Source organism: Salmo salar, chromosome 04, assembly GCF_965601325.2.
Source record: "Salmo salar chromosome 04, fSalSal1, whole genome shotgun sequence".
In the NCBI taxonomy this organism is placed as follows: domain Eukaryota; kingdom Metazoa; phylum Chordata; class Actinopteri; order Salmoniformes; family Salmonidae; genus Salmo; species Salmo salar.
The window spans coordinates 29,961,020-29,986,211 of NC_138294.1; the positions used below are offsets into that span (position 1 = coordinate 29,961,020).

At 47.7% G+C, this 25,192-nt stretch overlaps 1 protein-coding gene across 1 annotated transcript in view; it reads right to left on the reverse strand.

Moving 5' to 3' along the window:
* Positions 1-1,434: 1,434 nt before the first annotated feature.
* Positions 1,435-25,192, reverse strand: part of LOC123742560 (uncharacterized) — a 64,468-nt gene continuing 40,710 nt past the window's right edge. The window contains exons 2-3 of the mRNA XM_045717628.2: positions 12,492-12,705; positions 1,435-5,353 (exon numbers count right to left, since the gene is read on the reverse strand). Of these exons, the coding sequence (XP_045573584.2) occupies positions 4,410-5,353; positions 12,492-12,705 (1,158 nt within the window). The 3' untranslated portion in view covers positions 1,435-4,409. The remainder of the gene's footprint in view (positions 5,354-12,491; positions 12,706-25,192) is intronic.

Consider the following 25,192-nt stretch of genomic DNA (forward strand, 5'->3'; position numbering starts at 1 on the left):
AGAGGTGTGTGATGTGTGCGCCTCCTAAGTTGGACTAGAAGAACTCTTCGAGTACCCCTTTCTTACCGGCGTTGTTTTGTGTGAGCCTCTGGAATCAGTTCAATTACCCTAGGTGGTGAAAACAAAGGATCTGCTTGGGGAAAGTCGTATTGCTGGTTGCAATGCTGGTAGTGCTGGTGAGTTACCGTCGCCCTGATATCTAATAGTGCTTCCCAGCTGTATTTAATAACACATAACATTTTCTGGTCTAACAATGTAAGAAAAAAATACATAAACGAAACACTGCAAAGTTTCCAAAGAACTAGAAGAGAGGCAGCCCTCTCTTTTGGCGCCATCTAGTGTTTTGAGTGTGTGAGAAAAAGTTAAGTAATGTGTTGGTGAATTGTCTTACGTGTGACCACAATGGAGGATGAATTGATAGGTAAGGTCAGGCCAGGCGTGTTGGAGGTAATGGCAGTTTGTAAAGTTTGTGCTACCAGGCTATTGTTAGGCACTGAGCTGATGTTGTTGAATATCAACTTAGACTCCACCACAATTGACCCTGACTTGAAAATAATATGAAAAAAAGGTTAAGATCTTTTGCAAGCGTTACTTCAGTAACAACCCACTCCCAAGGCATACAAATAACAATACACATAGACATTTTATTTTTCTCCATCATCCACACTGTTCAAAGTCATTTAGATGATAATTATGTACCCACCAGAAACTATTGACAACAGTTCGAATGAATATGGCTCCAAATTGAGTCTTGAAGAAATTATCCAGCTGAAAAAAATGGACACCGAATAATACGTTTTATTATATTAACAATTAAACAATGTAAGGATGGTATCAAGATGGCATATGATGAATTAAAATGAAGATGATCATGAAGAAGATGATCATGATTATGATCTTGTGAAGCTCCTTTCAGAACAACTAACGACACTATCAATGGTAAAATTCAATCAAATTAGTTACCTGGGTAGCCACTTGATTTGCCAATTTCAGGAACTCTGGTGAACTGCTGTTGATCAGAGAGCTATTGAAGGTCAATGTTAGGCTGAACTGCAGTGACAATTGAAGTGTGGTCGGTGGAGCATCTGTTGCTGAGGTTAACTTTGTAGCTGTTGTGTTGACTACTGTGGTACTTACGCACATGCATTTACACACAAACTGTTGGTGAACTGCATCCCCTTTTGACTTCCCACACTGTTTATCACTATCCAGCTGAGTCTGTTCCTTTCCCTCAAGGTTAGAAACCTCTGGCAGTTTTTACTCCTTTTACCATCTGTCCTCTGTGACCATGGGCACACTAAATACTCACACACATTTCTTTCCCTCTACAGCCTCTACTAGATTTTCTGGGACTAATCGGACTAATCAATCACTACATTGATCATTACATTGATTATTCATTAACCATGCTGTATGACTAATAATTCATCATGGTTTATTGATTCATTTAGCTTTATTAGATAATTCTCTTATCAATTCCACCCTTAAATGATTAAATAATTCACCATGATGATCAAACGCTATATGGGAACACTACTAATCACATGCTATATGTAACACAATTAATCACATGCTATATGTAAGCACTATTAATCACATGCTATATGTAAACACAATTAATCACACGCTATAAGTAAACACAATTGTGATACAAGACTTTAACAAAACCAAGACATGAATATTCCTCCTATACTCATCAATGACTGTCCTAGGCCTATTTCCAATTATGACACTTCGATTCAGGATTTTCATCATAATTTTCATTAAAGGAACAGTCAATCTAAACGTTGAAAATTGTTTCATCAAACATTGGCATCTCATGATAATAAAAAGAAACGGAGCCATCTTCCTGGCCTGGAGGGCCGCATTCGCCATCCCACTGATCGGTGCTCGGAATCGGTCCATATCTCACCAACTGCTGCGTCATCGATCTCTCGAGAGTCCTGGTGATTAAACCTCTAGCACGGGACGATACAACATCCACACAACACAAACACACTCATACAGGTGAAAGCAGCCCATAATACAGTTCTTACCACACTTTTCCATTTCCCAAACATGGGCTGTGTTATCAGGAATGTACGTGCAGCAATGAACCTAATCATTCTACCTACACCGCCCTCTTCTGCCAATAACATATCGCGAGTCAGTCTATTTTACCCGGCCATGAGGGAGATGGCGGATAATTGGTCAGAGAACCTCTTTACTGCATCCCCGGTTTCATTCATGAATCTCTGTTGATTATAAAAGGTGTCATTAATCCAATCCACATTTTTATTTATTGTCAACCACCAAAATAATGTAGTGTTAAAGCCTTCACATATTTGATTCACAGCTTTGTATTCATCTGGAACTTCCCTGAAGATGCCAATAGCATCCATCTAGACAAAGCTACTCCCATCCTGGTCAAAACTCCTCCTGTGCCTACTTTAGCCTCCTATAACTGGCCTCTGATGACTAACTCGAACTGGTTGGACCTATAACCCCACCCTTTGTGGTAATTTGTCGTATGCTTCCTTTGCTGGTACTAGCCCACCCTACATCAGTTATAGGTGCTGGGTTAGCTGGAGGAGCTGTTGTGTTAACAATATTTGTCGTTGAAGCTGCTGTGGTCGTTGTGGGAGCATCTGTGGGTGTTGTGGGGATGGCTGTGGTTGTTGTGCGAGTATCTGTGGTTGTTGTTGGAGCAGCTGTGGTAGTTGTTGGAGACGCTGTAGTTGATTTGGGAGCAGTTGTTGTTGTTGTTGGAGTATCTGTGGTTGTTTTAGCCCCAATTGTAGTTGTCGTTGGAGCTTCTGGGGTTGTTGTGGATGTATCTGTGGTTGTTTTGGGAGATTCTGTGGTTATTGTGGGAGCAGCTGTGGTTGTTGTGCGAGCAGCTGTGGTTGTTATGCGAGCAGCTGTGGTGGTTGTGGGAGCATCTGTGGTTGTTGTGAGAGTTGATGTGGTTGTTGTTGGAGTATCTGTGGTTGTTGTCGCTCCAGTTGTAGTTGTCATTGGAGCTACTGTGGTTGTGTTGGGAGCAGATGTGGGTGTTCTGAGGATAGATGTGGTTGTTGTGGGTGCATCTGTGGTTGTTGTGGGAGATTCTATGGTTATTGTGGAAACAGCTGTGGTTGTTGTGGGAGCAGCTGTGCTTGTTGTGCGAGCAGCTGTGGTTGTTGTGGGAGAAGCTGTGGTTGATGTGGGAGCAGCTGTGGTTGTTTTAGGAGTATCTGTTGTTGTTGTAGCCCTAAATGTAGTTGTCGTTGGAGCTGATGTTGTTGCTGTGGGAGAAGCTGTGGTTGTTGTGGGGACGGCTGTGTTTGTTGTGGGTGCGTCTTTGGCTGTTGTTGGAGAAGCAGTGGTTGTTGTTGGAGAAGCTGTGGTTGTTGTGGTGCTAAGGATGTTGTGGATGTATCTGTGGTTGTTGTGGGAGCAACTGTCATTGTTGTTGAGGCAGTTGTGGTTGTTGTTGGAGTATCTGTGGTTGTTGTAGCCCCAAATGTATTTGTCTTTTGAGCTGCTGAAGATGTTGTGGGAGCATCAGTGGTTGTTGTTGGAACATCTGGGGTTGTTGTCGGAGCAGCTGTGGTTGTTGTGGGAGCAGCTGTGGTTGTTGTGGGAGCAGCTGTGGTTGTTGTGGGAGAAGCTGTGGTTGATGTGGGAGCAGCTGTGGTTATTGTGTGAGCAGCTGTGTTTGTTTTGGGAGTATCTGTAGTTCTTGTAGCCCCAAATGTAGTTGTCGTTGGAGCTGCTATGGTTGTTGTGGGAGAAGCTGTGGGTGATGTGGGTGCAGCTGTGGTTGTTGTGGGAACAACTGTGGTTGTTGTGGGAGCAGCTGTGGTTGTTGTGAGAGCAGCTGTGGTTGTTGTGAGAGCAGCTTTGGTTGTTGTGGGAGCAGCTGTGTTTGTTGAGGTATCAGCTGTGGCTGTTGGTAGAGCAGCTCTGGTTGTTGTGGGAGCAGCAATGGTTGTTGTGGGAGAAACTGTGGTTGTTGTGGGAGAAGTAGTGGTTGTTGTTGGAGCCACTGTGGTTGTTGTGGGTGCAGATGTGCTTGTTGTTGGAGCCACTATGGTTGTTGTTGGAAAGTCTGGGGTTGTTGTCAGAGCAGCTGTGGTTGTTGTGGGAGCAACCGTGGTTGTTGTGGGAGCAGCTGTGGTTGCTTTGGGTGCAGATGTGGTTGTTGTTGGAGCCACAGTGGTTGTTGTTGGAACGTCTGGGGTTGTTGTCGGAGCATCTGTGGTTGTTGTGGGAAAAGCTGTGGTTGTTGTGGGAGTAGCTGTGGTTGTTGTGGGAGCCACTGTGTTTGTTGTAGGAGAAGCTGTGAGTGTTGGGAGAGCATCTGTGGTTGTTATGGGAGCAGCTGTGGTTGTTGTTGGAGCAGCTGTGGTTGTTGTTGGAGAAGCCGTGGTTGTTGTTGGAACATATTAGGTTGTTGTCAGAGAAGCTGTGGTTGTTTTGGGAACAGCTGTGGATGTTGTGGGAGCAACTGTGGTTGGTGTAGGAGCAGCTGTGGATGTTGTGGGACCAGCTGTGTTTGTTGTGGTATCAGCTGTGGCTGTTGTTAAAGCAGATGTGGTGGTTGTGGGAGCATCTCTGGTTGTTGTGGTAGCAGCTGTGGCTGTTGTTAGAGCAGCTGTGGTTGTTGTGGGAGAAGCTGTGGTTGTTGTGGGAGAAGTAGTGGTTGTTGTTGGAGCCACCGTGGTTGCTGTTGGAGCCACTGTGGTTGTTTTTTGAAAGTCTGGGGTTGTTGTCGGAGCATCTGTGGTTGTTGTGGAAACAGCTGTGATTGTTGTGGAAGCAACCGTCGTTGTTGTGGGAGAAGCTGTGGTTGTTGTGGGTGATGATGTGGTTGTTGTTGGAGCCACTGTGGTTGTTGTTGGATCATCTATGGTTGTTGTCGGAGCAGCTGTGGTTGTTGTTGGAAAAGCTGTGGTTGTTGTGGGAGCAACAGTGGTTCTTGTGGGAGCAGCTGTGGTTGTTATGGGAACAGCTGTGGTTGTTGTGGGTGATGATGTGGTTGTTGTTGGAGCCACTGTGGTTGTTGTTGGATCATCTGTGGTTGTTGTCGGAGCAGCTGTGGTTGTTGTTGGAGCCACTGTGGTGGTTGTGGGAGGATCTTCGGTTGTTGTGGGAGCATCTTCGGTTGTTGTGGGTGGATCTGTGGTTGTTGTGGGAGAAGCTGTGGTTGTTATGGGAGAAGCAGTGGTTGTTGTTGGAGCCAATGTCGTTGTTGTGGTTGCAGATGTGGTTGTTGTTGGAGCTTCTGTAGTGGTTGTGGGAGCATCTTTGGTTGTTGTGGGAGCAGCTGTGGTTGTTGTGGGTGCATCTGTGGTTTTTGTGGGAGAAGCTGTGGTTGTTGTTGGAGCAGCTGTAGTTGTTTATGGAACATCTGTGGTTGTTGTGGGAGCATCTTCGGTTGTTGTGGGAGCATCTTCGGTTGTTGTGGGTGGATCTGTGGTTGTTGTTGGAGCAGCTGTGGATGTTGTGGGAGCAGCTGTGGTTGTTGTGGGAGCAACTGTGGTTGTTGTGGGAGCATCTGTGGTTGTTGTGGGTGCAGATGTGGTTGTTGTTGGATCATCTGGGGTTGTTGTTTTAGCAGCTATGGTTGTTGTTGGAACATCTGTGGTTGTTGTGGGAGCAGCTGTGGTTGTTGTGGGTGCATCTGTGGTTGTTGTGGGAGATTCTGTGATTGTTGTCGGAGCAGCTGTGGTTGTTGTGGGAGAAGCTGTGTTTGTTGTGGGAGAAGCAGTGGTTGTTGTTGGAGCCACTGTAGTTGTTGTGGTTGCAGATGTGGTTGTTGTTGGAGCCACTGTGGTTGTTGATGGAACGTCTGAGGTGGTTGTCGGAGCAGCTGTGGTTGTTGTTGGAACATCTGTGGTTGTTGTTGGAGCAGCTGTGGTTGTTGTTGGAACATCTGTGGTTGTTGTGGGAGCAGATGTGGTTGTTGTGGGTCCATCTGTGGTTGTTGTGGGTGCATCTGTGATTGTTGTGGGAGATTCTGTGGTTGTTGTCGGAGTAGCTGTGGTTGTTGTGGGAGAAGCTGTGTTTGTTGTGGGAGAAGCAGTGGTTGTTGTGGGAGAAGTAGTGGTTGTTGTTGGAGCCACCGTCGTTGCTGTTGGAGCCACTGTGGTTGTTGTTTGAAAGTCTGGGGTTGTTGTCGGAACATCTGTGGTTGATGTGGAAACAGCTGTGATTGTTGTGGAAGCAACCGTCGTTGTTGTGGGAGAAGCTGTGGTTGTTGTGCGTGATGATGTGGTTGTTGTTGGAGCCACTGTGGTTGTTGTTGGATCATCTGTGGTTGTTGTCGGAGCAGCTGTGGTTGTTGTTGGAAAAGCTGTGGTTGTTGTGGGAGCAACCGGGGTTCTTGTGGGAGCAGCTGTGGTTGATATGGGAACAGCTGTGGTTGTTGTGGGAGAAATTGTGGTTGTTGTGGTAGCAACCGTGGTTGTTGTGGGAGCAGCTGTGGTTGTTGTGGGAGAAGCTGTGGTTGTTATGGGAGAAGCAGTGGTTGTTGTTGGAGCCAATGTCGTTGTTGTGGTTGCAGATGTGGTTGTTGTTGGAGCTTCTGTGGTTTTTGTGGGAGAAGCTGTGGTTGTTGTTGGGGCAGCTGTAGTTGTTTATGGAACCTCTGTGGTTGTTGTGGGAACAGCTGTGGTTGTTATGGGAGAAGCAGTGGTTGTTGTTGAAGCCAATGTTGTTGTTGTGGCTGCAGATGTGGATGTTGTTGGAGCCACTGTGGTTGTTGTGGGAGCAGCTGTGGTTGTTGTTGGAACATCTGTGGTTGTTGTGGGAGCAGCTGTGGTTGTTGTGGGAGCAGCTGTGGTTGTTGTGGGTGCATCTGTGGTTGTTGTGGGTGCATCTGTGGTTGTTGTGGGAAATTCTGTGGTTGTTGTCGGAGCAGCTGTGGTTGTTGTGGGAGAAGCTGTGTTTGTTGTGGGAGAAGCAGTGGTTGTTGTGGGAGAAGTAGTGGTTGTTGTTGGAGCCACCGTCGTTGCTGTTGGAGCCACTGTGGTTGTTGTTTGAAAGTCTGGGGTTGTTTTCGGAGCATCTGTGGTTGTTGTGGAAACAGCTGTGATTGTTGTGGAAGCAACCGTGGTTGTTGTTGGAGCCACTTTGGTTGTTGTTGGATCATCTGTGGTTGTTGTCGGAGCAGCTGTGGTTGTTGTTGGAAAAGCTGTGGTTGTTGTGGGAGCAACCGTGGTTGTTGTGGGAGCAGCTGTCGTTGTTTTGGGAGCAGCTGTGGCTGTTGTGGGAGAAGCAGTGGTTGTTGTAGGAGCAGCTGTGGTTGTTGTTGGAGCAGCTGTTGTTGTTGTTGGAGCAGCTGTGGTTGTTGTTGGAACAGCTGTGGTTGTTATGGGAGAAGCAGTGGTTGTTGTTGAAGCCAATGTTGTTGTTGTGGCTGCAGATGTGGATGTTGTTGGAGCCACTGTGGTTGTTGTGGGAGCAGCTGTGGTTGTTGTGGGAGCAGCTGTGGTTGTTGTGGGTGGATCTGTGGTTGTTGTTGGAGCAGCTGTGGTTGTTGTGGGAGCAGCTGTGGTTGTTGTGGGAGCAACCGTGGTTGTTGTGGGTACAGATGTGGTTGTTTTTGGATCATCTGGGGTTGTTGTTGGAGCAGCTGTGGTTGTTGTTGGAACATCTGTGGTTGTTGTTGGAGCAGTTGTGGTTGTTGTTGGAACATCTGTGGTTGTTGTGGGAGCAGATGTGGTTGTTGTGGGAGAAGCTGTGTTTGTTGTGGGAGAAGCAGTGGTTGTTGTTGGAGCCACTGTAGTTGTTGTGGTTGCAGATGTGGTTGTTGTTGGAACATCTGTGGTTGTTGTTGGAGCAGCTGTGGTTGTTGTTGGAACATCTGTGGTTGTTGTGGGAGCAGCTGTGGTTGTTGTGGGAGCAGCTGTGGTTGTTGTGGGTGCATCTGTGGTTGTTGTGGGTGCATCTGTGGTTGTTGTGGGAAATTCTGTGGTTGTTGTCGGAGCAGCTGTGGTTGTTGTCGGAGCAGCTGTGGTTGTTGTGGGAGAAGCTGTGTTTGTTGTGGGAGAAGCAGTGGTTGTTGTGGGAGAAGTAGTGGTTGTTGTTGGAGCCACCGTCGTTGCTGTTGGAGCCACTGTGGTTGTTGTTTGAAAGTCTGGGGTTGTTTTCGGAGCATCTGTGGTTGTTGTGGAAACAGCTGTGATTGTTGTGGAAGCAACCGTGGTTTTTGTTGGAGCCACTTTGGTTGTTGTTGGATCATCTGTGGTTGTTGTCGGAGCAGCTGTGGTTGTTGTTGGAAAAGCTGTGGTTGTTGTGGGAGCAACCGTGGTTGTTGTGGGAGCAGCTGTCGTTGTTTTGGGAGCAGCTGTGGCTGTTGTGGGAGAAGCAGTGGTTGTTGTAGGAGCAGCTGTGGTTGTTGTTGGAGCAGCTGTTGTTGTTGTTGGAGCAGCTGTGGTTGTTGTTGGAACATCTGGGGTTGTTGTCGGAGCAGCTGTGGTTGTTGTGGGAAAAGCTGTGGTTGTTGTGGTAGCAACCGTGGTTGTTGTGGGAGCAGCTGTGGTTGTTGTGGGAGCAGCTGTTGTTGTTGTGGGAGAAGCTGTGGTTGTTATGGGAGAAGCAGTGGTTGTTGTTGGAACCAATGTCGTTGTTGTGGGTGCAGATGTGGTTGTTGTTGGAGCTTCTGTAGTGGTTGTGGGAGCATCTTTGGTTGTTGTGGGAGCAGCTGTGGTTGTTGTGGGTGCATCTGTGGTTTTTGTGGGAGACGCTTTGGTTGTTGTTGGAGCAGCTGTAGTTGTTTATTGAACATCTGTGGTTGTTGTGGGAACAGCTGTGGTTGTTGTGGGAACAGCTGTGGTTGTTGTGGGAGAAGCAGTGGTTGTTGTTGAAGCCAGTGTTGTTGTTGTGGTTGCAGATGTGGTTGTTGTTGGAGCTTCTGTAGTGGTTGTGGGAGCATCTTCGGTTGTTGTGGGAGCAGCTGTGGTTGTTGTGGGTGGATCTGTGGTTGTTGTTGGAGCCACTGTAGTTGTTGTGGTTGCAGATGTGGTTGTTGTTGGAGCCACTGTGGTTGTTGATGGAACGTCTGAGGTTGTTGTCGGAGCATCTGTGATTGTTGTTGGCACATCTGTGGTTGTTGTTGGAGCAGCTGGGGTTGTTGTGGGTGCATCTGTGGTTGTTGTGGGAAATTCTGTGGTTGTTGTCGTAGCAGCTGTGGTTGTTGTGGGAGAAGCTGTGGTTGTTGTGGGTGCATCTGTGGTTGTTATTGGAGCCACTGTGGTTGTTGTTGGAGCCAATATTGTTGTTGTGGCTGCAGATGTGGTTGATGTTGGAGCCAATGTGGTGGATGTGGGAGCATCTTCGGTTGTTGTGGGAGCAGCTGTGGTTGTTGTGGGTGCATCTGTGGTTGTTGTTGGAGCAGCTGTGGTTGTTGTGGGAGCAGCTGGAGTTGTTGTGGGTGCATCTGTGGTTGTTGTCGGAGCAGCTGTGGTTGTTGTGGGAGAAGCTGTGGTTGTTGTTGGAACATCTGTGGTTGTTGTGGGATCAGCTGTGGTTGTTGTGGGTGCAGCTGTGGTTGTTGTGGGTGCATCTGTGGTTGTTGTGGGTGCATCTGTGGTTGTTGTGGGAGATTCTGTGGTTGTTGTCGGAGCAGCTGTGGTTGTTGTGGGAGAAGCTGTGTTTGTTGTTGGAGAAGCAGTGGTTGTTGTTGGAGCCACTGTAGTTGTTGTGGTTGCAGATGTGGTTGTTGTTGGAGCCACTGTGGTTGTTGATGGAACGTCTGAGGTTGTTGTCGGAGCATCTGTGGTTGTTGTTGGAACATCTGTGGTTGTTGTTGGAGCAGCTGGGGTTGTTGTGGGTGCATCTGTGGTTGTTGTGGGAGATTCTGTGGTTGTTGTCGGAGCAGCTGTGGTTGTTGTGGGAGAAGATGTGGTTGTTGTGGGTGCATCTGTGGTTGTTATTGGAGCCACTGTGGTTGTTGTTGGAGCCAATATTGTTGTTGTGGATGCAGATGTGGTTGTTGTTGGAGCCAATGTGGTGGATGTGGGAGCATCTTCGGTTGTTGTGGGAGCAGCTGTGGTTGTTGTGGGTGCATCTGTGGTTGTTGTTGGAGCAGCTGTGGTTGTTGTGGGAGCAGCTGTGGTTGTTGTGGGTGCATCTGTGGTTTATTTGGGAGATTCTGTGGTTGTTGTCGGAGCAGCTGTGGTTGTTGTGGGAGAAGCTGTGGTTGTTGTTGGAACATCTGTGGTTGTTGTGGGAGCAGCTGTGGTTGTTGTGGGTGCAGCTGTGGTTGTTGTCGGTGCATCTGTGGTTGTTGTCGGTGCATCTGTGGTTGTTGTGGGTGCATCTGTGGTTGTTGTGGGAGATTCTGTGGTTGTTGTCGGAGCAGCTGTGGTTGTTGTGGGAGAAGCTGTGTTTGTTGTGGGAGAAGGAGTGGTTGTTGTTGGGGCCACTGTAGTTGTTGTGGTTGCAGATGTGGTTGTTGTTGGAGCCACTGTGGTTGTTGATGGAACGTCTGAGGTTGTTGTCGGAGCAGCTGTGGTTGTTGTTGGAACATCTGTGGTTGTTGTTGGAGCAGCTGTGGTTGTTGTTGGAACATCTGTGGTTGTTGTGGGAGCAGCTGTGGTTGTTGTGGGTGCATCTGTGGTTGTTGCGGGAGATTCTTTGGTTGTTGTCGGAGCAGCTGTGGTTGTTGTGGGAGAAGCTGTGTTTGTTGTGGGAGAAGGAGTGGTTGTTGTTGGGGCCACTGTAGTTGTTGTGGTTGCAGATTTGGTTGTTATTGAAACATCTGTGGTTGTTGTGGGAGCAGCTGTGGTTGTTGTGGGTGCATCTGTGGTTGTTGTGGGAGATTCTGTGGTTGTTGTCGGAGCAGCTGTGGTTGTTGTGGGAGAAGCTGTGGTTGTTGTTGGAGCCACTGTAGTTGTTGTGGTTGCAGATGTGGTTGTTGTTGGAGCCACTGTGGTTGTTGATGGAATGTCTGAGGTTGTTGTCGGAGCATCTGTGATTGTTGTTGGCACATCTGTGGTTGTTGTTGGAGCAGCTGGGGTTGTTGTGGGTGCATCTGTGGTTGTTGTGGGAGATTCTGTGGTTGTTGTCGTAGCAGCTGTGGTTGTTGTGGGAGAAGCTGTGGTTGTTGTGGGTGCATCTGTGGTTGTTATTGGAGCCACTGTGGTTGTTGTTGGAGCCAATATTGTTGTTGTGGCTGCAGATGTGGTTGATGTTGGAGCCAATGTGGTGGATGTGGGAGCATCTTCGGTTGTTGTGGGAGCAGCTGTGGTTGTTGTGGGTGCATCTGTGGTTGTTGTTGGAGCAGCTGTAGTTGTTGTGGGAGCAGCTGGAGTTGTTGTGGGTGCATCTGTGGTTGTTGTGGGAGATTCTGTGGTTGTTGTCGGAGCAGCTGTGGTTGTTGTGGGAGAAGCTGTGGTTGTTGTTGGAACATCTGTGGTTGTTGTGGGATCAGCTGTGGTTGTTGTGGGTGCAGCTGTGGTTGTTGTGGGTGCATCTGTGGTTGTTGTGGGTGCATCTGTGGTTGTTGTGGGAGATTCTGTGGTTGTTGTCGGAGCAGCTGTGGTTGTTGTGGGAGAAGCTGTGTTTGTTGTTGGAGAAGCAGTGGTTGTTGTTGGAGCCACTGTAGTTGTTGTGGTTGCAGATGTGGTTGTTGTTGGAGCCACTGTGGTTGTTGATGGAACGTCTGAGGTTGTTGTCGGAGCATCTGTGGTTGTTGTTGGAACATCTGTGGTTGTTGTTGGAGCAGCTGGGGTTGTTGTTGGTGCATCTGTGGTTGTTGTGGGAGATTCTGTGGTTGTTGTCGGAGCAGCTGTGGTTGTTGTGGGAGAAGATGTGGTTGTTGTGGGTGGATCTGTGGTTGTTATTGGAGCCACTGTGGTTGTTGTTGGAGCCAATATTGTTGTTGTGGATGCAGATGTGGTTGTTGTTGGAGCCAATGTGGTGGATGTGGGAGCATCTTCGGTTGTTGTGGGAGCAGCTGTGGTTGTTGTGGGTGCATCTGTGGTTGTTGTTGGAGCAGCTGTGGTTGTTGTGGGAGCAGCTGTGGTTGTTGTGGGTGCATCTGTGGTTGTTGTGGGAGATTCTCTGGTTGTTGTCGGAGCAGCTGTGGTTGTTGTGGGAGAAGCTGTGGTTGTTGTTGGAACATCTGTGGTTGTTGTGGGAGCAGCTGTGGTTGTTGTGGGTGCAGCTGTGGTTGTTGTCGGTGCATCTGTGGTTGTTGTCGGTGCATCTGTGGTTGTTGTGGGTGCATCTGTGGTTGTTGTGGGAGTTTCTGTGGTTGTTGTCGGAGCAGCTGTGGTTGTTGTGGGAGAAGCTGTGTTTGTTGTGGGAGAAGGAGTGGTTGTTGTTGGGGCCACTGTAGTTGTTGTGGTTGCAGATGTGGTTGTTGTTGGAGCCACTGTGGTTGTTGATGGAACATCTGAGGTTGTTGTCGGAGCAGCTGTGGTTGTTGTTGGAACATCTGTGGTTGTTGTTGGAGCAGCTGTGGTTGTTGTTGGAACATCTGTGGTTGTTGTGGGAGCAGCTGTGGTTGTTGTGGGTGCATCTGTGGTTGTTGCGGGAGATTCTTTGGTTGTTGTCGGAGCAGCTGTGGTTGTTGTGGGAGAAGCTGTGTTTGTTGTGGGAGAAGGAGTGGTTGTTGTTGGGGCCACTGTAGTTGTTGTGGTTGCAGATGTGGTTGTTATTGGAGCCACTGTGGTTGTTGTTGGAGCCAATATTGTTGTTGTGGCTGCAGATGTGGTTGATGTTGGAGCCAATCTGGTGGATGTGGGAGCATCTTCGGTTGTTGTGGGAGCAGCTGTGGTTGTTGTGGGTGCATCTGTGGTTGTTGTTGGAGCAGCTATGGTTGTTGTGGGAGCAGCTGGAGTTGTTGTGGGTGCATCTGTGGTTGTTGTGGGAGAAGCTGTGGTTGTTGTTGGAACATCTGTGGTTGTTGTGGGATCAGCTGTGGTTGTTGTGGGTGCAGCTGTGGTTGTTGTGGGTGCATCTGTGGTTGTTGTGGGTGCATCTGTGGTTGTTGTGGGTGCATCTGTGGTTGTTGTGGGAGATTCTGTGGTTGTTGTCGGAGCAGCTGTGGTTGTTGTGGGAGAAGCTGTGTTTGTTGTTGGAGAAGCAGTGGTTGTTGTTGGAGCCACTGTAGTTGTTGTGGTTGCAGATGTGGTTGTTGTTGGAGCCACTGTGGTTGTTGATGGAACGTCTGAGGTTGTTGTCGGAGCATCTGTGGTTGTTGTTGGAACATCTGTGGTTGTTGTTGGAGCAGCTGGGGTTCTTGTGGGTGCATCTGTGGTTGTTGTGGGAGATTCTGTGGTTGTTGTCGGAGCAGCTGTGGTTGTTGTGGGAGAAGCTGTGGTTGTTGTGGGTGCATCTGTGGTTGTTATTTGAGCCACTGTGGTTGTTGTTGGAGCCAATATTGTTGTTGTGGCTGCAGATGTGGTTGTTGTTGGAGCCACTGTGGTGGATGTGGGAGCATCTTCGTTTGTTGTGGGAGCAGCTGTGGTTGTTGTGGGTGCATCTGTGGTTGTTGTTGGAGCAGCTGTGGTTGTTGTGGGAGCAGCTGTGGTTGTTGTGGGTGCATCTGTGGTTGTTGTGGGAGATTCTGTGGTTGTTGTCGGAGCAGCTGTGGTTGTTGTGGGAGAAGCTGTGGTTGTTGTTGGAACATCTGTGGTTGTTGTGGGATCAGCTGTGGTTGTTGTGGGTGCAGCTGTGGTTGTTGTGGGTGCATCTGTGGTTGTTGTGGGTGCATCTGTGGTTGTTGTGGGAGATTCTGTGGTTGTTGTCGGAGCAGCTGTGGTTGTTGTCGGAGAAGCTGTGTTTGTTGTTGGAGAAGCAGTGGTTTTTGTTGGAGCCACTGTAGTTGTTGTGGTTGCAGATGTGGTTGTTGTTGGAGCCACTGTGGTTGTTGATGGAACGTCTGAGGTTGTTGTCGGAGCATCTGTGGTTGTTGTTGGAACATCTGTGGTTGTTGTTGGAGCAGCTGGGGTTGTTGTGGGTGCATCTGTGGTTGTTGTGGGAGATTCTGTGGTTGTTGTCGGAGCAGCTGTGGTTGTTGTGGGAGAAGATGTGGTTGTTGTGGGTGCATCTGTGGTTGTTATTGGAGCCACTGTGGTTGTTGTTGGAGCCAATATTGTTGTTGTGGATGCAGATGTGGTTGTTGTTGGAGCCAATGTGGTGGATGTGGGAGCATCTTCGGTTGTTGTGGGAGCAGCTGTGGTTGTTGTGGGTGCATCTGTGGTTGTTGTTGGAGCAGCTGTGGTTGTTGTGGGAGCAGCTGTGGTTGTTGTGGGTGCATCTGTGGTTGTTGTGGGAGATTCTGTGGTTGTTGTCGGAGCAGCTGTGGTTGTTGTGGGAGAAGCTGTGGTTGTTGTTGGAACATCTGTGGTTGTTGTGGGAGCAGCTGTGGTTGTTGTGGGTGCAGCTGTGGTTGTTGTCGGTGCATCTGTGGTTGCTGTGGGTGCATCTGTGGTTGTTGTGGGAGATTCTGTGGTTGTTGTCGGAGCAGCTGTGGTTGTTGTGGGAGAAGCTGTGTTTGTTGTTGGAGAAGCAGTGGTTGTTGTTGGAGCCACTGTAGTTGTTGTGGTTGCAGATGTGGTTGTTGTTGGAGCCACTGTGGTTGTTGATGGAACGTCTGAGGTTGTTGTCGGAGCATCTGTGGTTGTTGTTGGAACATCTGTGGTTGTTGTTGGAGCAGCTGGGGTTCTTGTGGGTGCATCTGTGGTTGTTGTGGGAGATTCTGTGGTTGTTGTCGGAGCAGCTGTGGTTGTTGTGGGAGAAGCTGTGGTTGTTGTGGGTGCATCTGTGGTTGTTATTTGAGCCACTGTGGTTGTTGTTGGAGCCAATATTGTTGTTGTGGCTGCAGATGTGGTTGTTGTTGGAGCCACTGTGGTGGATGTGGGAGCATCTTCGTTTGTTGTGGGAGCAGCTGTGGTTGTTGTGGGTGCATCTGTGGTTGTTGTTGGAGCAGCTGTGGTTGTTGTGGGAGCAGCTGTGGTTGTTGTGGGTGCATCTGTGGTTGTTGTGGGAGATTCTGTGGTTGTTGTCGGAGCAGCTGTGGTTGTTGTGGGAGAAGCTGTGGTTGTTGTTGGAACATCTGTGGTTGTTGTGGGATCAGCTGTGGTTGTTGTGGGTGCAGCTGTGGTTGTTGTGGGTGCATCTGTGGTTGTTGTGGGTGCATCTGTGGTTGTTGTGGGAGATTCTGTGGTTGTTGTCGGAGCAGCTGTGGTTGTTGTCGGAGAAGCTGTGTTTGTTGTTGGAGAAGCAGTGGTTTTTGTTGGAGCCACTGTAGTTGTTGTGGTTGCAGATGTGGTTGTTGTTGGAGCCACTGTGGTTGTTGATGGAACGTCTGAGGTTGTTGTCGGAGCATCTGTGGTTGTTGTTGGAACATCTGTGGTTGTTGTTGGAGCAGCTGGGGTTGTTGTGGGTGCATCTGTGGTTGTTGTGGGAGATTCTGTGGTTGTTGTCGGAGCAGCTGTGGTTGTTGTGGGAGAAGATGTGGTTGTTGTGGGTGCATCTGTGGTTGTTATTGGAGCCACTGTGGTTGTTGTTGGAGCCAATATTGTTGTTGTGGATGCAGATGTGGTTGTTGTTGGAGCCAATGTGGTGGATGTGGGAGCATCTTCGGTTGTTGTGGGAGCAGCTGTGGTTGTTGTGGGTGCATCTGTGGTTGTTGTTGGAGCAGCTGTGGTTGTTGTGGGAGCAGCTGTGGTTGTTGTGGGTGCATCTGTGGTTGTTGTGGGAGATTCTGTGGTTGTTGTCGGAGCAGCTGTGGTTGTTGTGGGAGAAGCTGTGGTTGTTGTTGGAACATCTGTGGTTGTTGTGGGAGCAGCTGTGGTTGTTGTGGGTGCAGCTGTGGTTGTTGTCGGTGCATCTGTGGTTGCTGTGGGTGCATCTGTGGTTGTTGTGGGAGATTCTGTGGTTGTTGTCGGAGCAGCTGTGGTTGTTGTGGGAGAAGCTGTGTTTGTTGTGGGAGAAGCAGTTGTTGTTGTTGGAGCCACTGTAGTTGTTGTGGTTGCAGATGTGGTTGTTGTTGGAGCCACTGTGGTTGTTGATGGAACGTCTGAGGTTGTTGTCGGAGCAGCTGTGGTTGTTGTTGGAACATCTGTGGTTGTTGTTGGAGCAGCTGTGGTTGTTGTTGGAACATCTGTGGTTGTTGTGGGAGCAGCTGTGGTTGTTGTGGGTGCATCTGTGGTTGTTGCGGGAGATTCTTTGGTTGTTGTCGGAGCAGCTGTGGTTGTTGTGGGAGAAGCTGTGTTTGTTGTGGGAGAAGGAGTGGTTGTTGTTGGGGCCACTGTAGTTGTTGTGGTTGCAGATGTGGTTGTTGTTGGAGCCACTGTGGTTGTTGATGGAACGTCTGAGGTTGTTGTCGGAGCATCTGTGGTTGTTGTTGGAACATCTGTGGTTGTTGTTGGAGCAGCTGGGGTTCTTGTGGGTGCATCTGTGGTTGTTGTGGGAGATTCTGTGGTTGTTGTCGGAGCAGCTGTGGTTGTTGTGGGAGAAGCTGTGGTTGTTGTGGGTGCATCTGTGGTTGTTATTTGAGCCACTGTGGTTGTTGTTGGAGCCAATATTGTTGTTGTGGCTGCAGATGTGGTTGTTGTTGGAGCCACTGTGGTGGATGTGGGAGCATCTTCGGTTGTTGTGGGAGCAGCTGTGGTTGTTGTGGGTGCATCTGTGGTTGTTGTTGGAGCAGCTGTGGTTGTTGTGGGAGCAGCTGTGGTTGTTGTGGGTGCATCTGTGGTTGTTGTGGGAGATTCTGTGGTTGTTGTCGGAGCAGCTGTGGTTGTTGTGGGAGAAGCTGTGGTTGTTGTTGGAACATCTGTGGTTGTTGTGGGAGCAGCTGTGGTTGTTGTGGGTGCAGCTGTGGTTGTTGTCGGTGCATCTGTGGTTGTTGTGGGTGCATCTGTGGTTGTTGTGGGAGATTCTGTGGTTGTTGTCGGAGCAGCTGTGGTTGTTGTGGGAGAAGCTGTGTTTGTTGTGGGAGAAGCAGTTGTTGTTGTTGGAGCCACTGTAGTTGTTGTGGTTGCAGATGTGGTTGTTGTTGGAGCCACTGTGATTGTTGATGGAACGTCTGAGGTTGTTGTCGGAGCAGCTGTGGTTGTTGTTGGAACATCTGTGGTTGTTGTTGGAGCAGCTGTGGTTGTTGTTGGAACATCTGTGGTTGTTGTGGGAGCAGCTGTGGTTGTTGTGGGTGCATCTGTGGTTGTTGCGGGAGATTCTTTGGTTGTTGTCGGAGCAGCTGTGGTTGTTGTGGGAGAAGCTGTGTTTGTTGTGGGAGAAGGAGTGGTTGTTGTTGGAGCCACTGTAGTTTTTGTGGTTGCAGATGTGGTTGTTGTTGGAGCCACTGTGGTTGTTGATGGAACGTCTGAGGTTGTTGTGGGTGCATCTGTGGTTGTTGTGGGAGATTCTGTGGTTGTTGTCGGAGCAGCTGTGGTTGTGGTGGGAGAAGCTGTGGTTGTTGTCGGAACATCTGTGGTTGTTGTGGGAGCAGCTGTGGTTGTTGTGGGTGCATCTGTGGTTGTTGTTGGAGCCACTGTGGTTGTTGTGGGAGCCAATGTTGTTGTTGTGGCTGCAGATGTGGATGTTGTTGGAGCCACTGTGTTGGTTGTGGGAGCATCTTCGGTTGTTGTGGGAGCAGCTGTGGTTGTTGTGGGTGGATCTGTGGTTGTTGTTGGAGCAGCTGTGGTTGTTGTGGGAGAAGCTGTGGTTGTTGTGGGAGCAACCGTGGTTGTTGTGGAAGCATCTGTGGTTGTTGTGGGTGCAGATGTGGTTGTTGTTTGATCATCTGTGGTTGTTGTTGGAGCAGCTGTGGTTGTTGTTGGAACATCTGTGGTTGTTGTGAGAGCAGCTGTGGTTGTTGTGGGTGCATCTGTGGTTGTTGTGGGAGATTCTGTGGTTGTTGTCGGAGCAGCTGTGGTTGTTGTGGGAGAAGCTGTGTTTGTTGTGGGAGAAGCAGTGGTTGTTGTTGGAGCCAATGTAGTTGTTGTGGTTGCAGATGTGGTTGTTGTTGATGGAACGTCTGAGGATGTTGTCGGAGCAGCTGTGGTTGTTGTTGGAACATCTGTGGTTGTTGTTGGAGCAGCTGTGGTTGTTGTTGGAACATCTGTGGTTGTTGTGGGAGCAGCTGTGGTTGTTGTGGGTGCATCTGTGGTTGTTGTGGGAGATTCTGTGGTTGTTGTCGGAGCAGCTGTGGTTGTTGTGGGAGAAGCTGTGGTTGTTGTTGGAACATCTGTGGTTGTTGTGGGATCAGCTGTGGTTGTTGTGGGTGCATCTGTGGTTGTTGTTGGAGCCACTGTGGTTGTTGTTTGAGCCAATGTTGTTGTTGTGGCTGCAGATGTGGATGTTGTTGGAGCCACTGTGGTGGATGTGGGAGCATCTTCGTTTGTTGTGGGAGGAGCTGTGGTTGTTGTGGGTGGATCTGCTGTTGTTGTTGGAGCAGCTGTGGTTCTTGAGGGAGAAGCTGTGGTTGTTGTGGGAGCAACCGTGGTTGTTGTGGGAGCAGCTGTGGTTGTTGTGGATGCAATTGTGGTTGTTGTTGGAGCAGCTGTGGTTGTTGTTGGAGCAGCTGTGGTTGTTGTTGGAGCCACTGTGGTGGATGTGGGAGCATCTTCGGTTGTTGTGGGAGCAGCTGTGGTTGTTGTGGGTGCATCTGTGGTTGTTGTTGGAGCAGCTGTGGTTGTTGTGGGAGCAGCTGAAGTTGTTGTGGGTGCATCTGTGGTTGTTGTGGGAGCCACTGTGGTTGTTGTTGGAGCCAATGTTGTTGTTGTGGCTGCAGATGTGGTTGTTGTTGGAGCCACTGTGGTGGATGTGGGAGCATCTTCAGTTGTTGTGGGAGCAGCTGTGGTTGTTGTGGGTGGATCTGTGGTTGTTGTTGGAGCAGCTGTGGTTGTTGTGGGAGAAGCTGTGGTTGTTGTGGGAGCAGCCGTGGTTGTTGTTGGAGCAGCTGTGGTTGTTGTTGGAACATCTGTGGTTGTTGTGGGAGAAGCTGTGTTTGTTGTGGGAGAAGAAGTGGTTGTTGTTGGAGCCACTGTAGTTGTTGTTGTTGCAGATATGGTTGTTGTTGGAGCCACTGTGGTTGTTGATGGAACGTCTGAGGTTGTTGTCGGAGCAGCTGTGGTTGTTGTTGGAACATCTGTGGTTGTTGTTGTAGCAGCTGGGGTTGTTGTGGGTGCATCTGTGGTTGTTGTGTGAGATTCTGTGGTTGTTGTCGGAGCAGCTTTGGTTGTTGTGGGAGAAGCTGTGGTTGTTGTTGGAACATCTGTGGTTGTTGTGGGAGCAGCTGTGGTTGTTGTGGGTGCATCTGTGGTTGTTGTTGGAGCCACTGTGGTGGTTGTGGGAGCATCTTCGGTTGTTGTGGGAGCAGCTGTGGTTGTTGTGGGTGGATCTGTGGTTGTTGTTGGAGCAGCTGTGGTGGTTGTGGGAGAAGCTGTGGTTGTTGTGGGAGCAACCGTGGTTGTTGTGGAAGCATCTGTGGTTGTTGTGGGTGCAGATGTGGTTGTTGTTGGATCATCTGGGGTTGTTGTTGGAGCAGCTGTGGTTATTGTTGGAACATCTGTGGTTGTTGTGAGAGCAGCTGTGTTTGTTGTGGGTGCATCTGTGGTCGTTGTGGGAGATTCTGTGGTTGTTGTCGGAGCAGCTGTGGTTGTTGTGGGAGAAGCTGTGTTTGTTGTGGGAGAAGCAGTGGTTGTTGTTGGAGCCACTGTAGTTGTTGTGGTTGCAGATGTGGTTGTTGTTGATGGAACGTCTGAGGATGTTGTCGGAGCAGCTGTGGTTGTTGTTGGAACAGCTGTGGTTGTTGTTGGAGCAGCTGTGGTTGTTGTTGGAACATCTGTGGTTGTTGTGGGAGCAGCTGTGGTTGTTGTGGGTGCATCTGTGGTTGTTGTGGAAGAATCTGTGGTTGTTGTCGGAGTAGCTGTGGTTGTTGTGGGAGAAGCTGTGGTTGTTGTTGGAACATCTGTGGTTGTTGTGGGATCAGCTGTGGTTGTTGTGGGTGCATCTCTGGTTGTTTTTGGAGCCACTGTGGTTGTTGTTGGAGCCAATGTTGTTGTTGTGGCTGCAGATGTGGATGTTGTTGGAGCCACTGTGGTGGATGTGGGAGCATCTTCGGTTGTTGTGAGAGGAGCTGTGGTTGTTGTGGGTGGATCTGTTGTTGTTGTTGGAGCAGCTGTGGTTCTTGTGGGAGAAGCTGTGGTTGTTGTGGGAGCAACCGTGGTTGTTGTGGGAGCAGCTGTGGTTGTTGTGGGTGCAATTGTGGTTGTTGTTGGAGCAGCTGTGGTTGTTGTGGGAGCAGCTGTGGTTGTTGTGTGTGCAATTGTGGTTGTTGTTGGAGCAGCTGTGGTTGTTGTGGTTGCAGATGTGGTTGTTGTTGGAGCCACTGTGGTTATTGATGGAACGTCTAAGGTTGTTGTCGGAGCAGCTGTGGTTGTTGTTGGAACATCTGTGGTTGTTGTTGGAGCAGCTGTGGTTGTTGTTGGAACATCTGTGGTTGTTGTGGGAACAGCTGTGGTTGTTGTGGGTGCATCTGTGTTTGTTGTGGGAGATTCTGTGGTTGTTGTCGGAGCAGCTGTGGTTGTTGTGGGAGAAGCTGTGTTTGTTGTGGGAGAAGCAGTGGTTGTTGTTGGAGCCACTGTGGTTGTTGTGGGTGGAGATGTGGTTGTTGTTGGAACAGCTGTGGTTGTTGTGGGTGAAGATGTGGTTGTTGTTGGAACAGCTGTGGTTGTTGTGGGAGAAGCAGTAATTGTTGGGAGAGCAGCTGTGGTTGTTATGGTAGCAGCTGTGGTTGTTCTGGGAGAAGCTGTGGTTGTTGTTGGAGAAGCTGTGGTTGTTGTTAGAACATCTGGGGTTGTTGTCAGAGAATCTGTGGTTGTTGTGGGAACAGCTGTGGTTGTTGTGGAAGCAACTGTGATTGTTGTATCCACAGCTGAAGTTGGAGTTGAGGCTGCTGGGGGTTGTGTTGGTGCAATGACCTCTGTAATTATGAAATGGATGTTAGGTATTTTATTCTTATTGGTCCAATGGTGTTCTATAGGATTTCATTATACCTGAAACGTTGTAACTGTACAGTGGCTAAAAATTGTGTACAACTCTAAACAAATTGACAAAAAATCCAGTCAACAAAGTTACAGACGTTTCATCAAGTGTTGAGGACGTAGGGTTACTCAGTTTTGCTTCTTGTTGTTAAGCTTAAGATAAGAAGGTATTGGGTTTTCTCTTCAGAAGTAAACATTTTTACAACCACATTTGTTAGATTGTTTTCTATGTCAAATAGCAAAAATAAAAGACTGATAATCAACTCCAGGCTGCGTAGTTAAATGGAAATGACCGACTTCACCTGTTTGGTATCATATCACACCCCCTACGTTGTGATTTATTTTAATAGAATTGCACAGTCTTGAATTAACCATTCCTTGCATATGCAAGTTATAATTAACTGATATGTTATAACAAATTAGTAACTGTAAATCTGTGATGAACAACTAGTACAAATAATATGTGAGTCTTACGTGTTGCCACAATAGAGGCTGTGTTCACTGGGAGAGAGAAATTAGAGCTGTTGCTTGAAACTGCCTCTTTCATCGTGTTAGCCACATCACTGTTCGCAGGGACTGAGCTGGTATCGTTAAATACCAGCTTAGTGATTACCACAACTGAACCTTGACTGGAAAACAACCACAATTATTATTTTACATTATGATTTCATCAACAGATCAGATTCATGTTTACATTCTATGATAATTATTAACAATTAAACAAATGACTTCTACCTTAAATAGAATCCCAAACACGATGTCAGAAAAAAAGTGCTAAGAATTACTTCTTACCTGAAACCTATAACTTCTATGCGAACAAAACTGGATCCATATTTAATTTTGTACACATTTTCCAGCTGTAAAAAAAATATGAATATATCATATTTTATACATGAATATGTCCTGAGACATTGTGAAGGTTTTACATTGAAATATACTTTACAACTCACCCTAACCCTAATTTAAAGGTTTGCTAATCATTATGAAATATTTCCTTCATTACTTGTAAACTACTTCTAAATCAATATATCAATCAATCATTTAAATTCAGTCGATGCAATCATTGAGTAGAAAAGTTGTAGATTTTATTCCCTGATTTAATAACATGATATTTTGTTTACTGAATTGACTAGACTAAGCCTTTTTTGTTAGGGAATCTAAAAGTATGATATTAAAAGGGTTGAAAATGAAAGTAAAACAGTATTTACCGCTGTAGCCACAGTATTTGCTAATGTTTGGAACTCTGGTGAAGACACATTATTCAAGTCTGCTGTGAAGTTTTGCTCCAATTTGAACTCCAACTTAACCTCTGGTGGTGGAGGGGCCGATGTTGTGGTAGTGGTTGAAGAACGAGTTGTAACTGTGGTCAGAGCATCTGTGGTTGTTGTTGGAGTAGCTGTGGTTGTTGTGGGAGCAGCTGTGGTTGTTGTGGGAGCAGCTGTGGGTTTTTTAGGAGTATCTGTGGTTGTTTTAGGAGTAGCTGTGGTTGTTGTAGCCCCAAATGTAGTTGTCGTTGGAGCTGATGTTGTTGGTGTGGGAGAAGCTGTGGTTGTTGTGGGTGCGTCTGGGGTTGTTGTTGGAGATTCTGTGATTGTTGTTGGAGCAACTGTGGTTGTTGTGGGTGCAGATGTGGTTGTTGTTGGAACGTCTGGGGTTGTCGTCGAAGCAGCTGTGGTTGTTGTGGGAACAGCTGTGGTTGTTGTGGGAGCAGCTGTGGTTGTTGTTGGAGCCACTGTGGTTGTTGTGGGTGCAGATGTCGTTGTTGTTGGAGCCACTGTGGTGGTTGTGGGTGCAGATGTGGTTGTTGTTGGAACGTCTGGGGTTGTTGTCGAAGCAGCTGTGGTTGTTGTGGGAACAGCTGTGGTTGTTGTGGAAGCCGCTGTGTTTGTTGTGGGAGCAGCTGTGGTTGTTGTCGGAGACGCTGTGGTTGTTGTGGGAGATTTAGTGGTTGTTGTTGGATCCACTGTGGTTGTTGTGGGTGCAGCTGTGGTTGTTGTGGGTGCAGCTGTGGTTGTTGTTGGAACATCTGTGGTTGTTGTTGAAGCAGCTGTGGTTGTTGTGGGGGCATCTGTGGTTGTTGTGGGAGCAGCTGTGGTTGTTGTCGGAGCAGCTGTGGTTGTTGTTGGTGCCACTGTGGTTGTTGTGGTTGCAGATGTGGTTGTTGTTGGAGCCACTGAGGTTGTTGATGGAACGTCTGAGGTTGTTGTCGGAGCAGCTGTGGTTGTTGTTGGAATATCTGTGGTTGTTGTTGGAGCAGCTGTGGTTGTTCTGGGTGCATCTGTGGTTGTTGTGGGAGATTCTGTGGTTGTTGTCAGAGCAGCTGTGGTTGTTGTGGGAGAAGCTGCGTTTGTTGTGGGAAAAGCAGTGGTTGTTATTGGAGCCACTCTGGTTGTTGTGGTTGCAGATGTGGTTGTTGTTGGAGCAGCTGTGGTTGTTGTGGGAACAGCTGTGACTGTTGTGGGAGCAGCTGTGGTTGTTGTTGGAGCAGCTGTGGTTGTTGTTGGAGCCACTGTGGTTGTTGTGGGTGCAGATGTGGTTGTTGTTTGAACATCTCGGGTTGTTGTCGGAGATGATGTGGTTGTTGTGGGAGCAGCTGTGGTTGTTGTGGGAGAAGCTGTGGTTGTTGTTGGAGCCGCTGTGGTTGTTGTGGGTGCATATGTGGTTGATGTTGGAGCCACTGTGGTTGTTGTTGGAACATCTGGGGTTGTTGTTGGAGCAGCTGTGGTTGTTGTTGGAACATCTCGGGTTGTTGTCAGGGAAGATGTGGTTGTTGTGGGAGCAGCTGTGGTTGTTGTGGGAACAGCTGTGGTTGTTGTGGGAGCAGCTGTGGTTGTTGTGGGAGCAGCTGTGGTTGTTGTTGGAGCAGCTGTGGTTGTTGTTGGAGCAGCTGTGGTTGTTGTGGGAGCAGCTGTGGTTGTTGTGGTATCAGCTGTGGTTGTTGTGGGAGCAACCGTGGTTGTTGTGGGAGCAGCTGTGGTTGTTGTGGGAGAAGCTGTGGTTGTTGTTGGAGCAGCTGTGGTTGTTGTGGGAGCAGAAGTGGTTGTTGCTGGAGCAGCTGTAGGTTTTGTGGGAGAAGCTGTTGTTGTAGCAGCAGCTGTGGTCGTTATGAGGGAAGCTGTGGTTGTTGTTGGAGCAGCTGTGTTATTGTTGAATACTAGCAGAATATATACCACAACCGAACCTTTACTGGAAAACAAAACAAAACCTTTTTTTATTAGTCCATCAGCAAGTCATGGTCATATTATTATTATTTTTGGAATTATATACAATTAAATACATGACTTATTAACCTCTAAATTAATTGATAAATATAATGTGAATCTACTAAAGAAACCCAAGAATGTCCCAATGTGAATAACTACCTACCTGAAACCAAGAACCACTGTGCGATTGAAACTGGATCCATTTTTGTCTTTGCAATCACTGTCCAGCTGTAAATATAAGTGTTATTTCTCATATTTAGTCATGAATACATCCTAAATTGTTGAAAATCTATCAGAAGGTACAGCTGAAGATAAATAGTATAACATAAAAAAAGGCATAACTAATCATAGTTAAAATCATTGACTTTATTTGAAGGTCTGCTTATTAACTGCTTATCATGATCAAATATTTAATGGTTTCCTCAAACTATTTATAAATCATATAGAATATGTTCACATATTTGTTCACAGAAAGTAGTACCTTCAAATAAAGAGTTGCCTTTTATTCATTGAATTAATACAATTTGAAATACTTTACTTAATTTAATTAACTGAAAGTGACTTAAAGGACCAATCAGCAGTTGAAACAATAACAAAGAGACTTCCCGCCACTGTTTCAATAAGAAGCTGAGGGATGGGGCTGGAGAAATATTGTCACGCTCAAGTTCATAGACCAGAGCTATGGATGCAAGGACTGACCATCCAATATATCAAAATAATAGTTTTAACCATGTTTTGAGGCTATACATGATTGTTTATATATTTTTTTTTACAATAGGTACATATATATTATAATTAATTTATAAGTAAAAAATAATGGATGTAATAACTGCTCCTTTAAGCCTGTTGGTGAGGAAAAGTAAAGGCGTGACTTGAAAAGGATGGAATATTAATCAGAATTTACCACTGTAGCCACACTTCCTGCTAATGCTTGAAAATGTGGTGATGATGCATTATTCAAGTCTGCGGTGAAGTTTTGCTCCAATTTGAACTCCATATTAACCTCTGGTGGTAGAGGGGCTG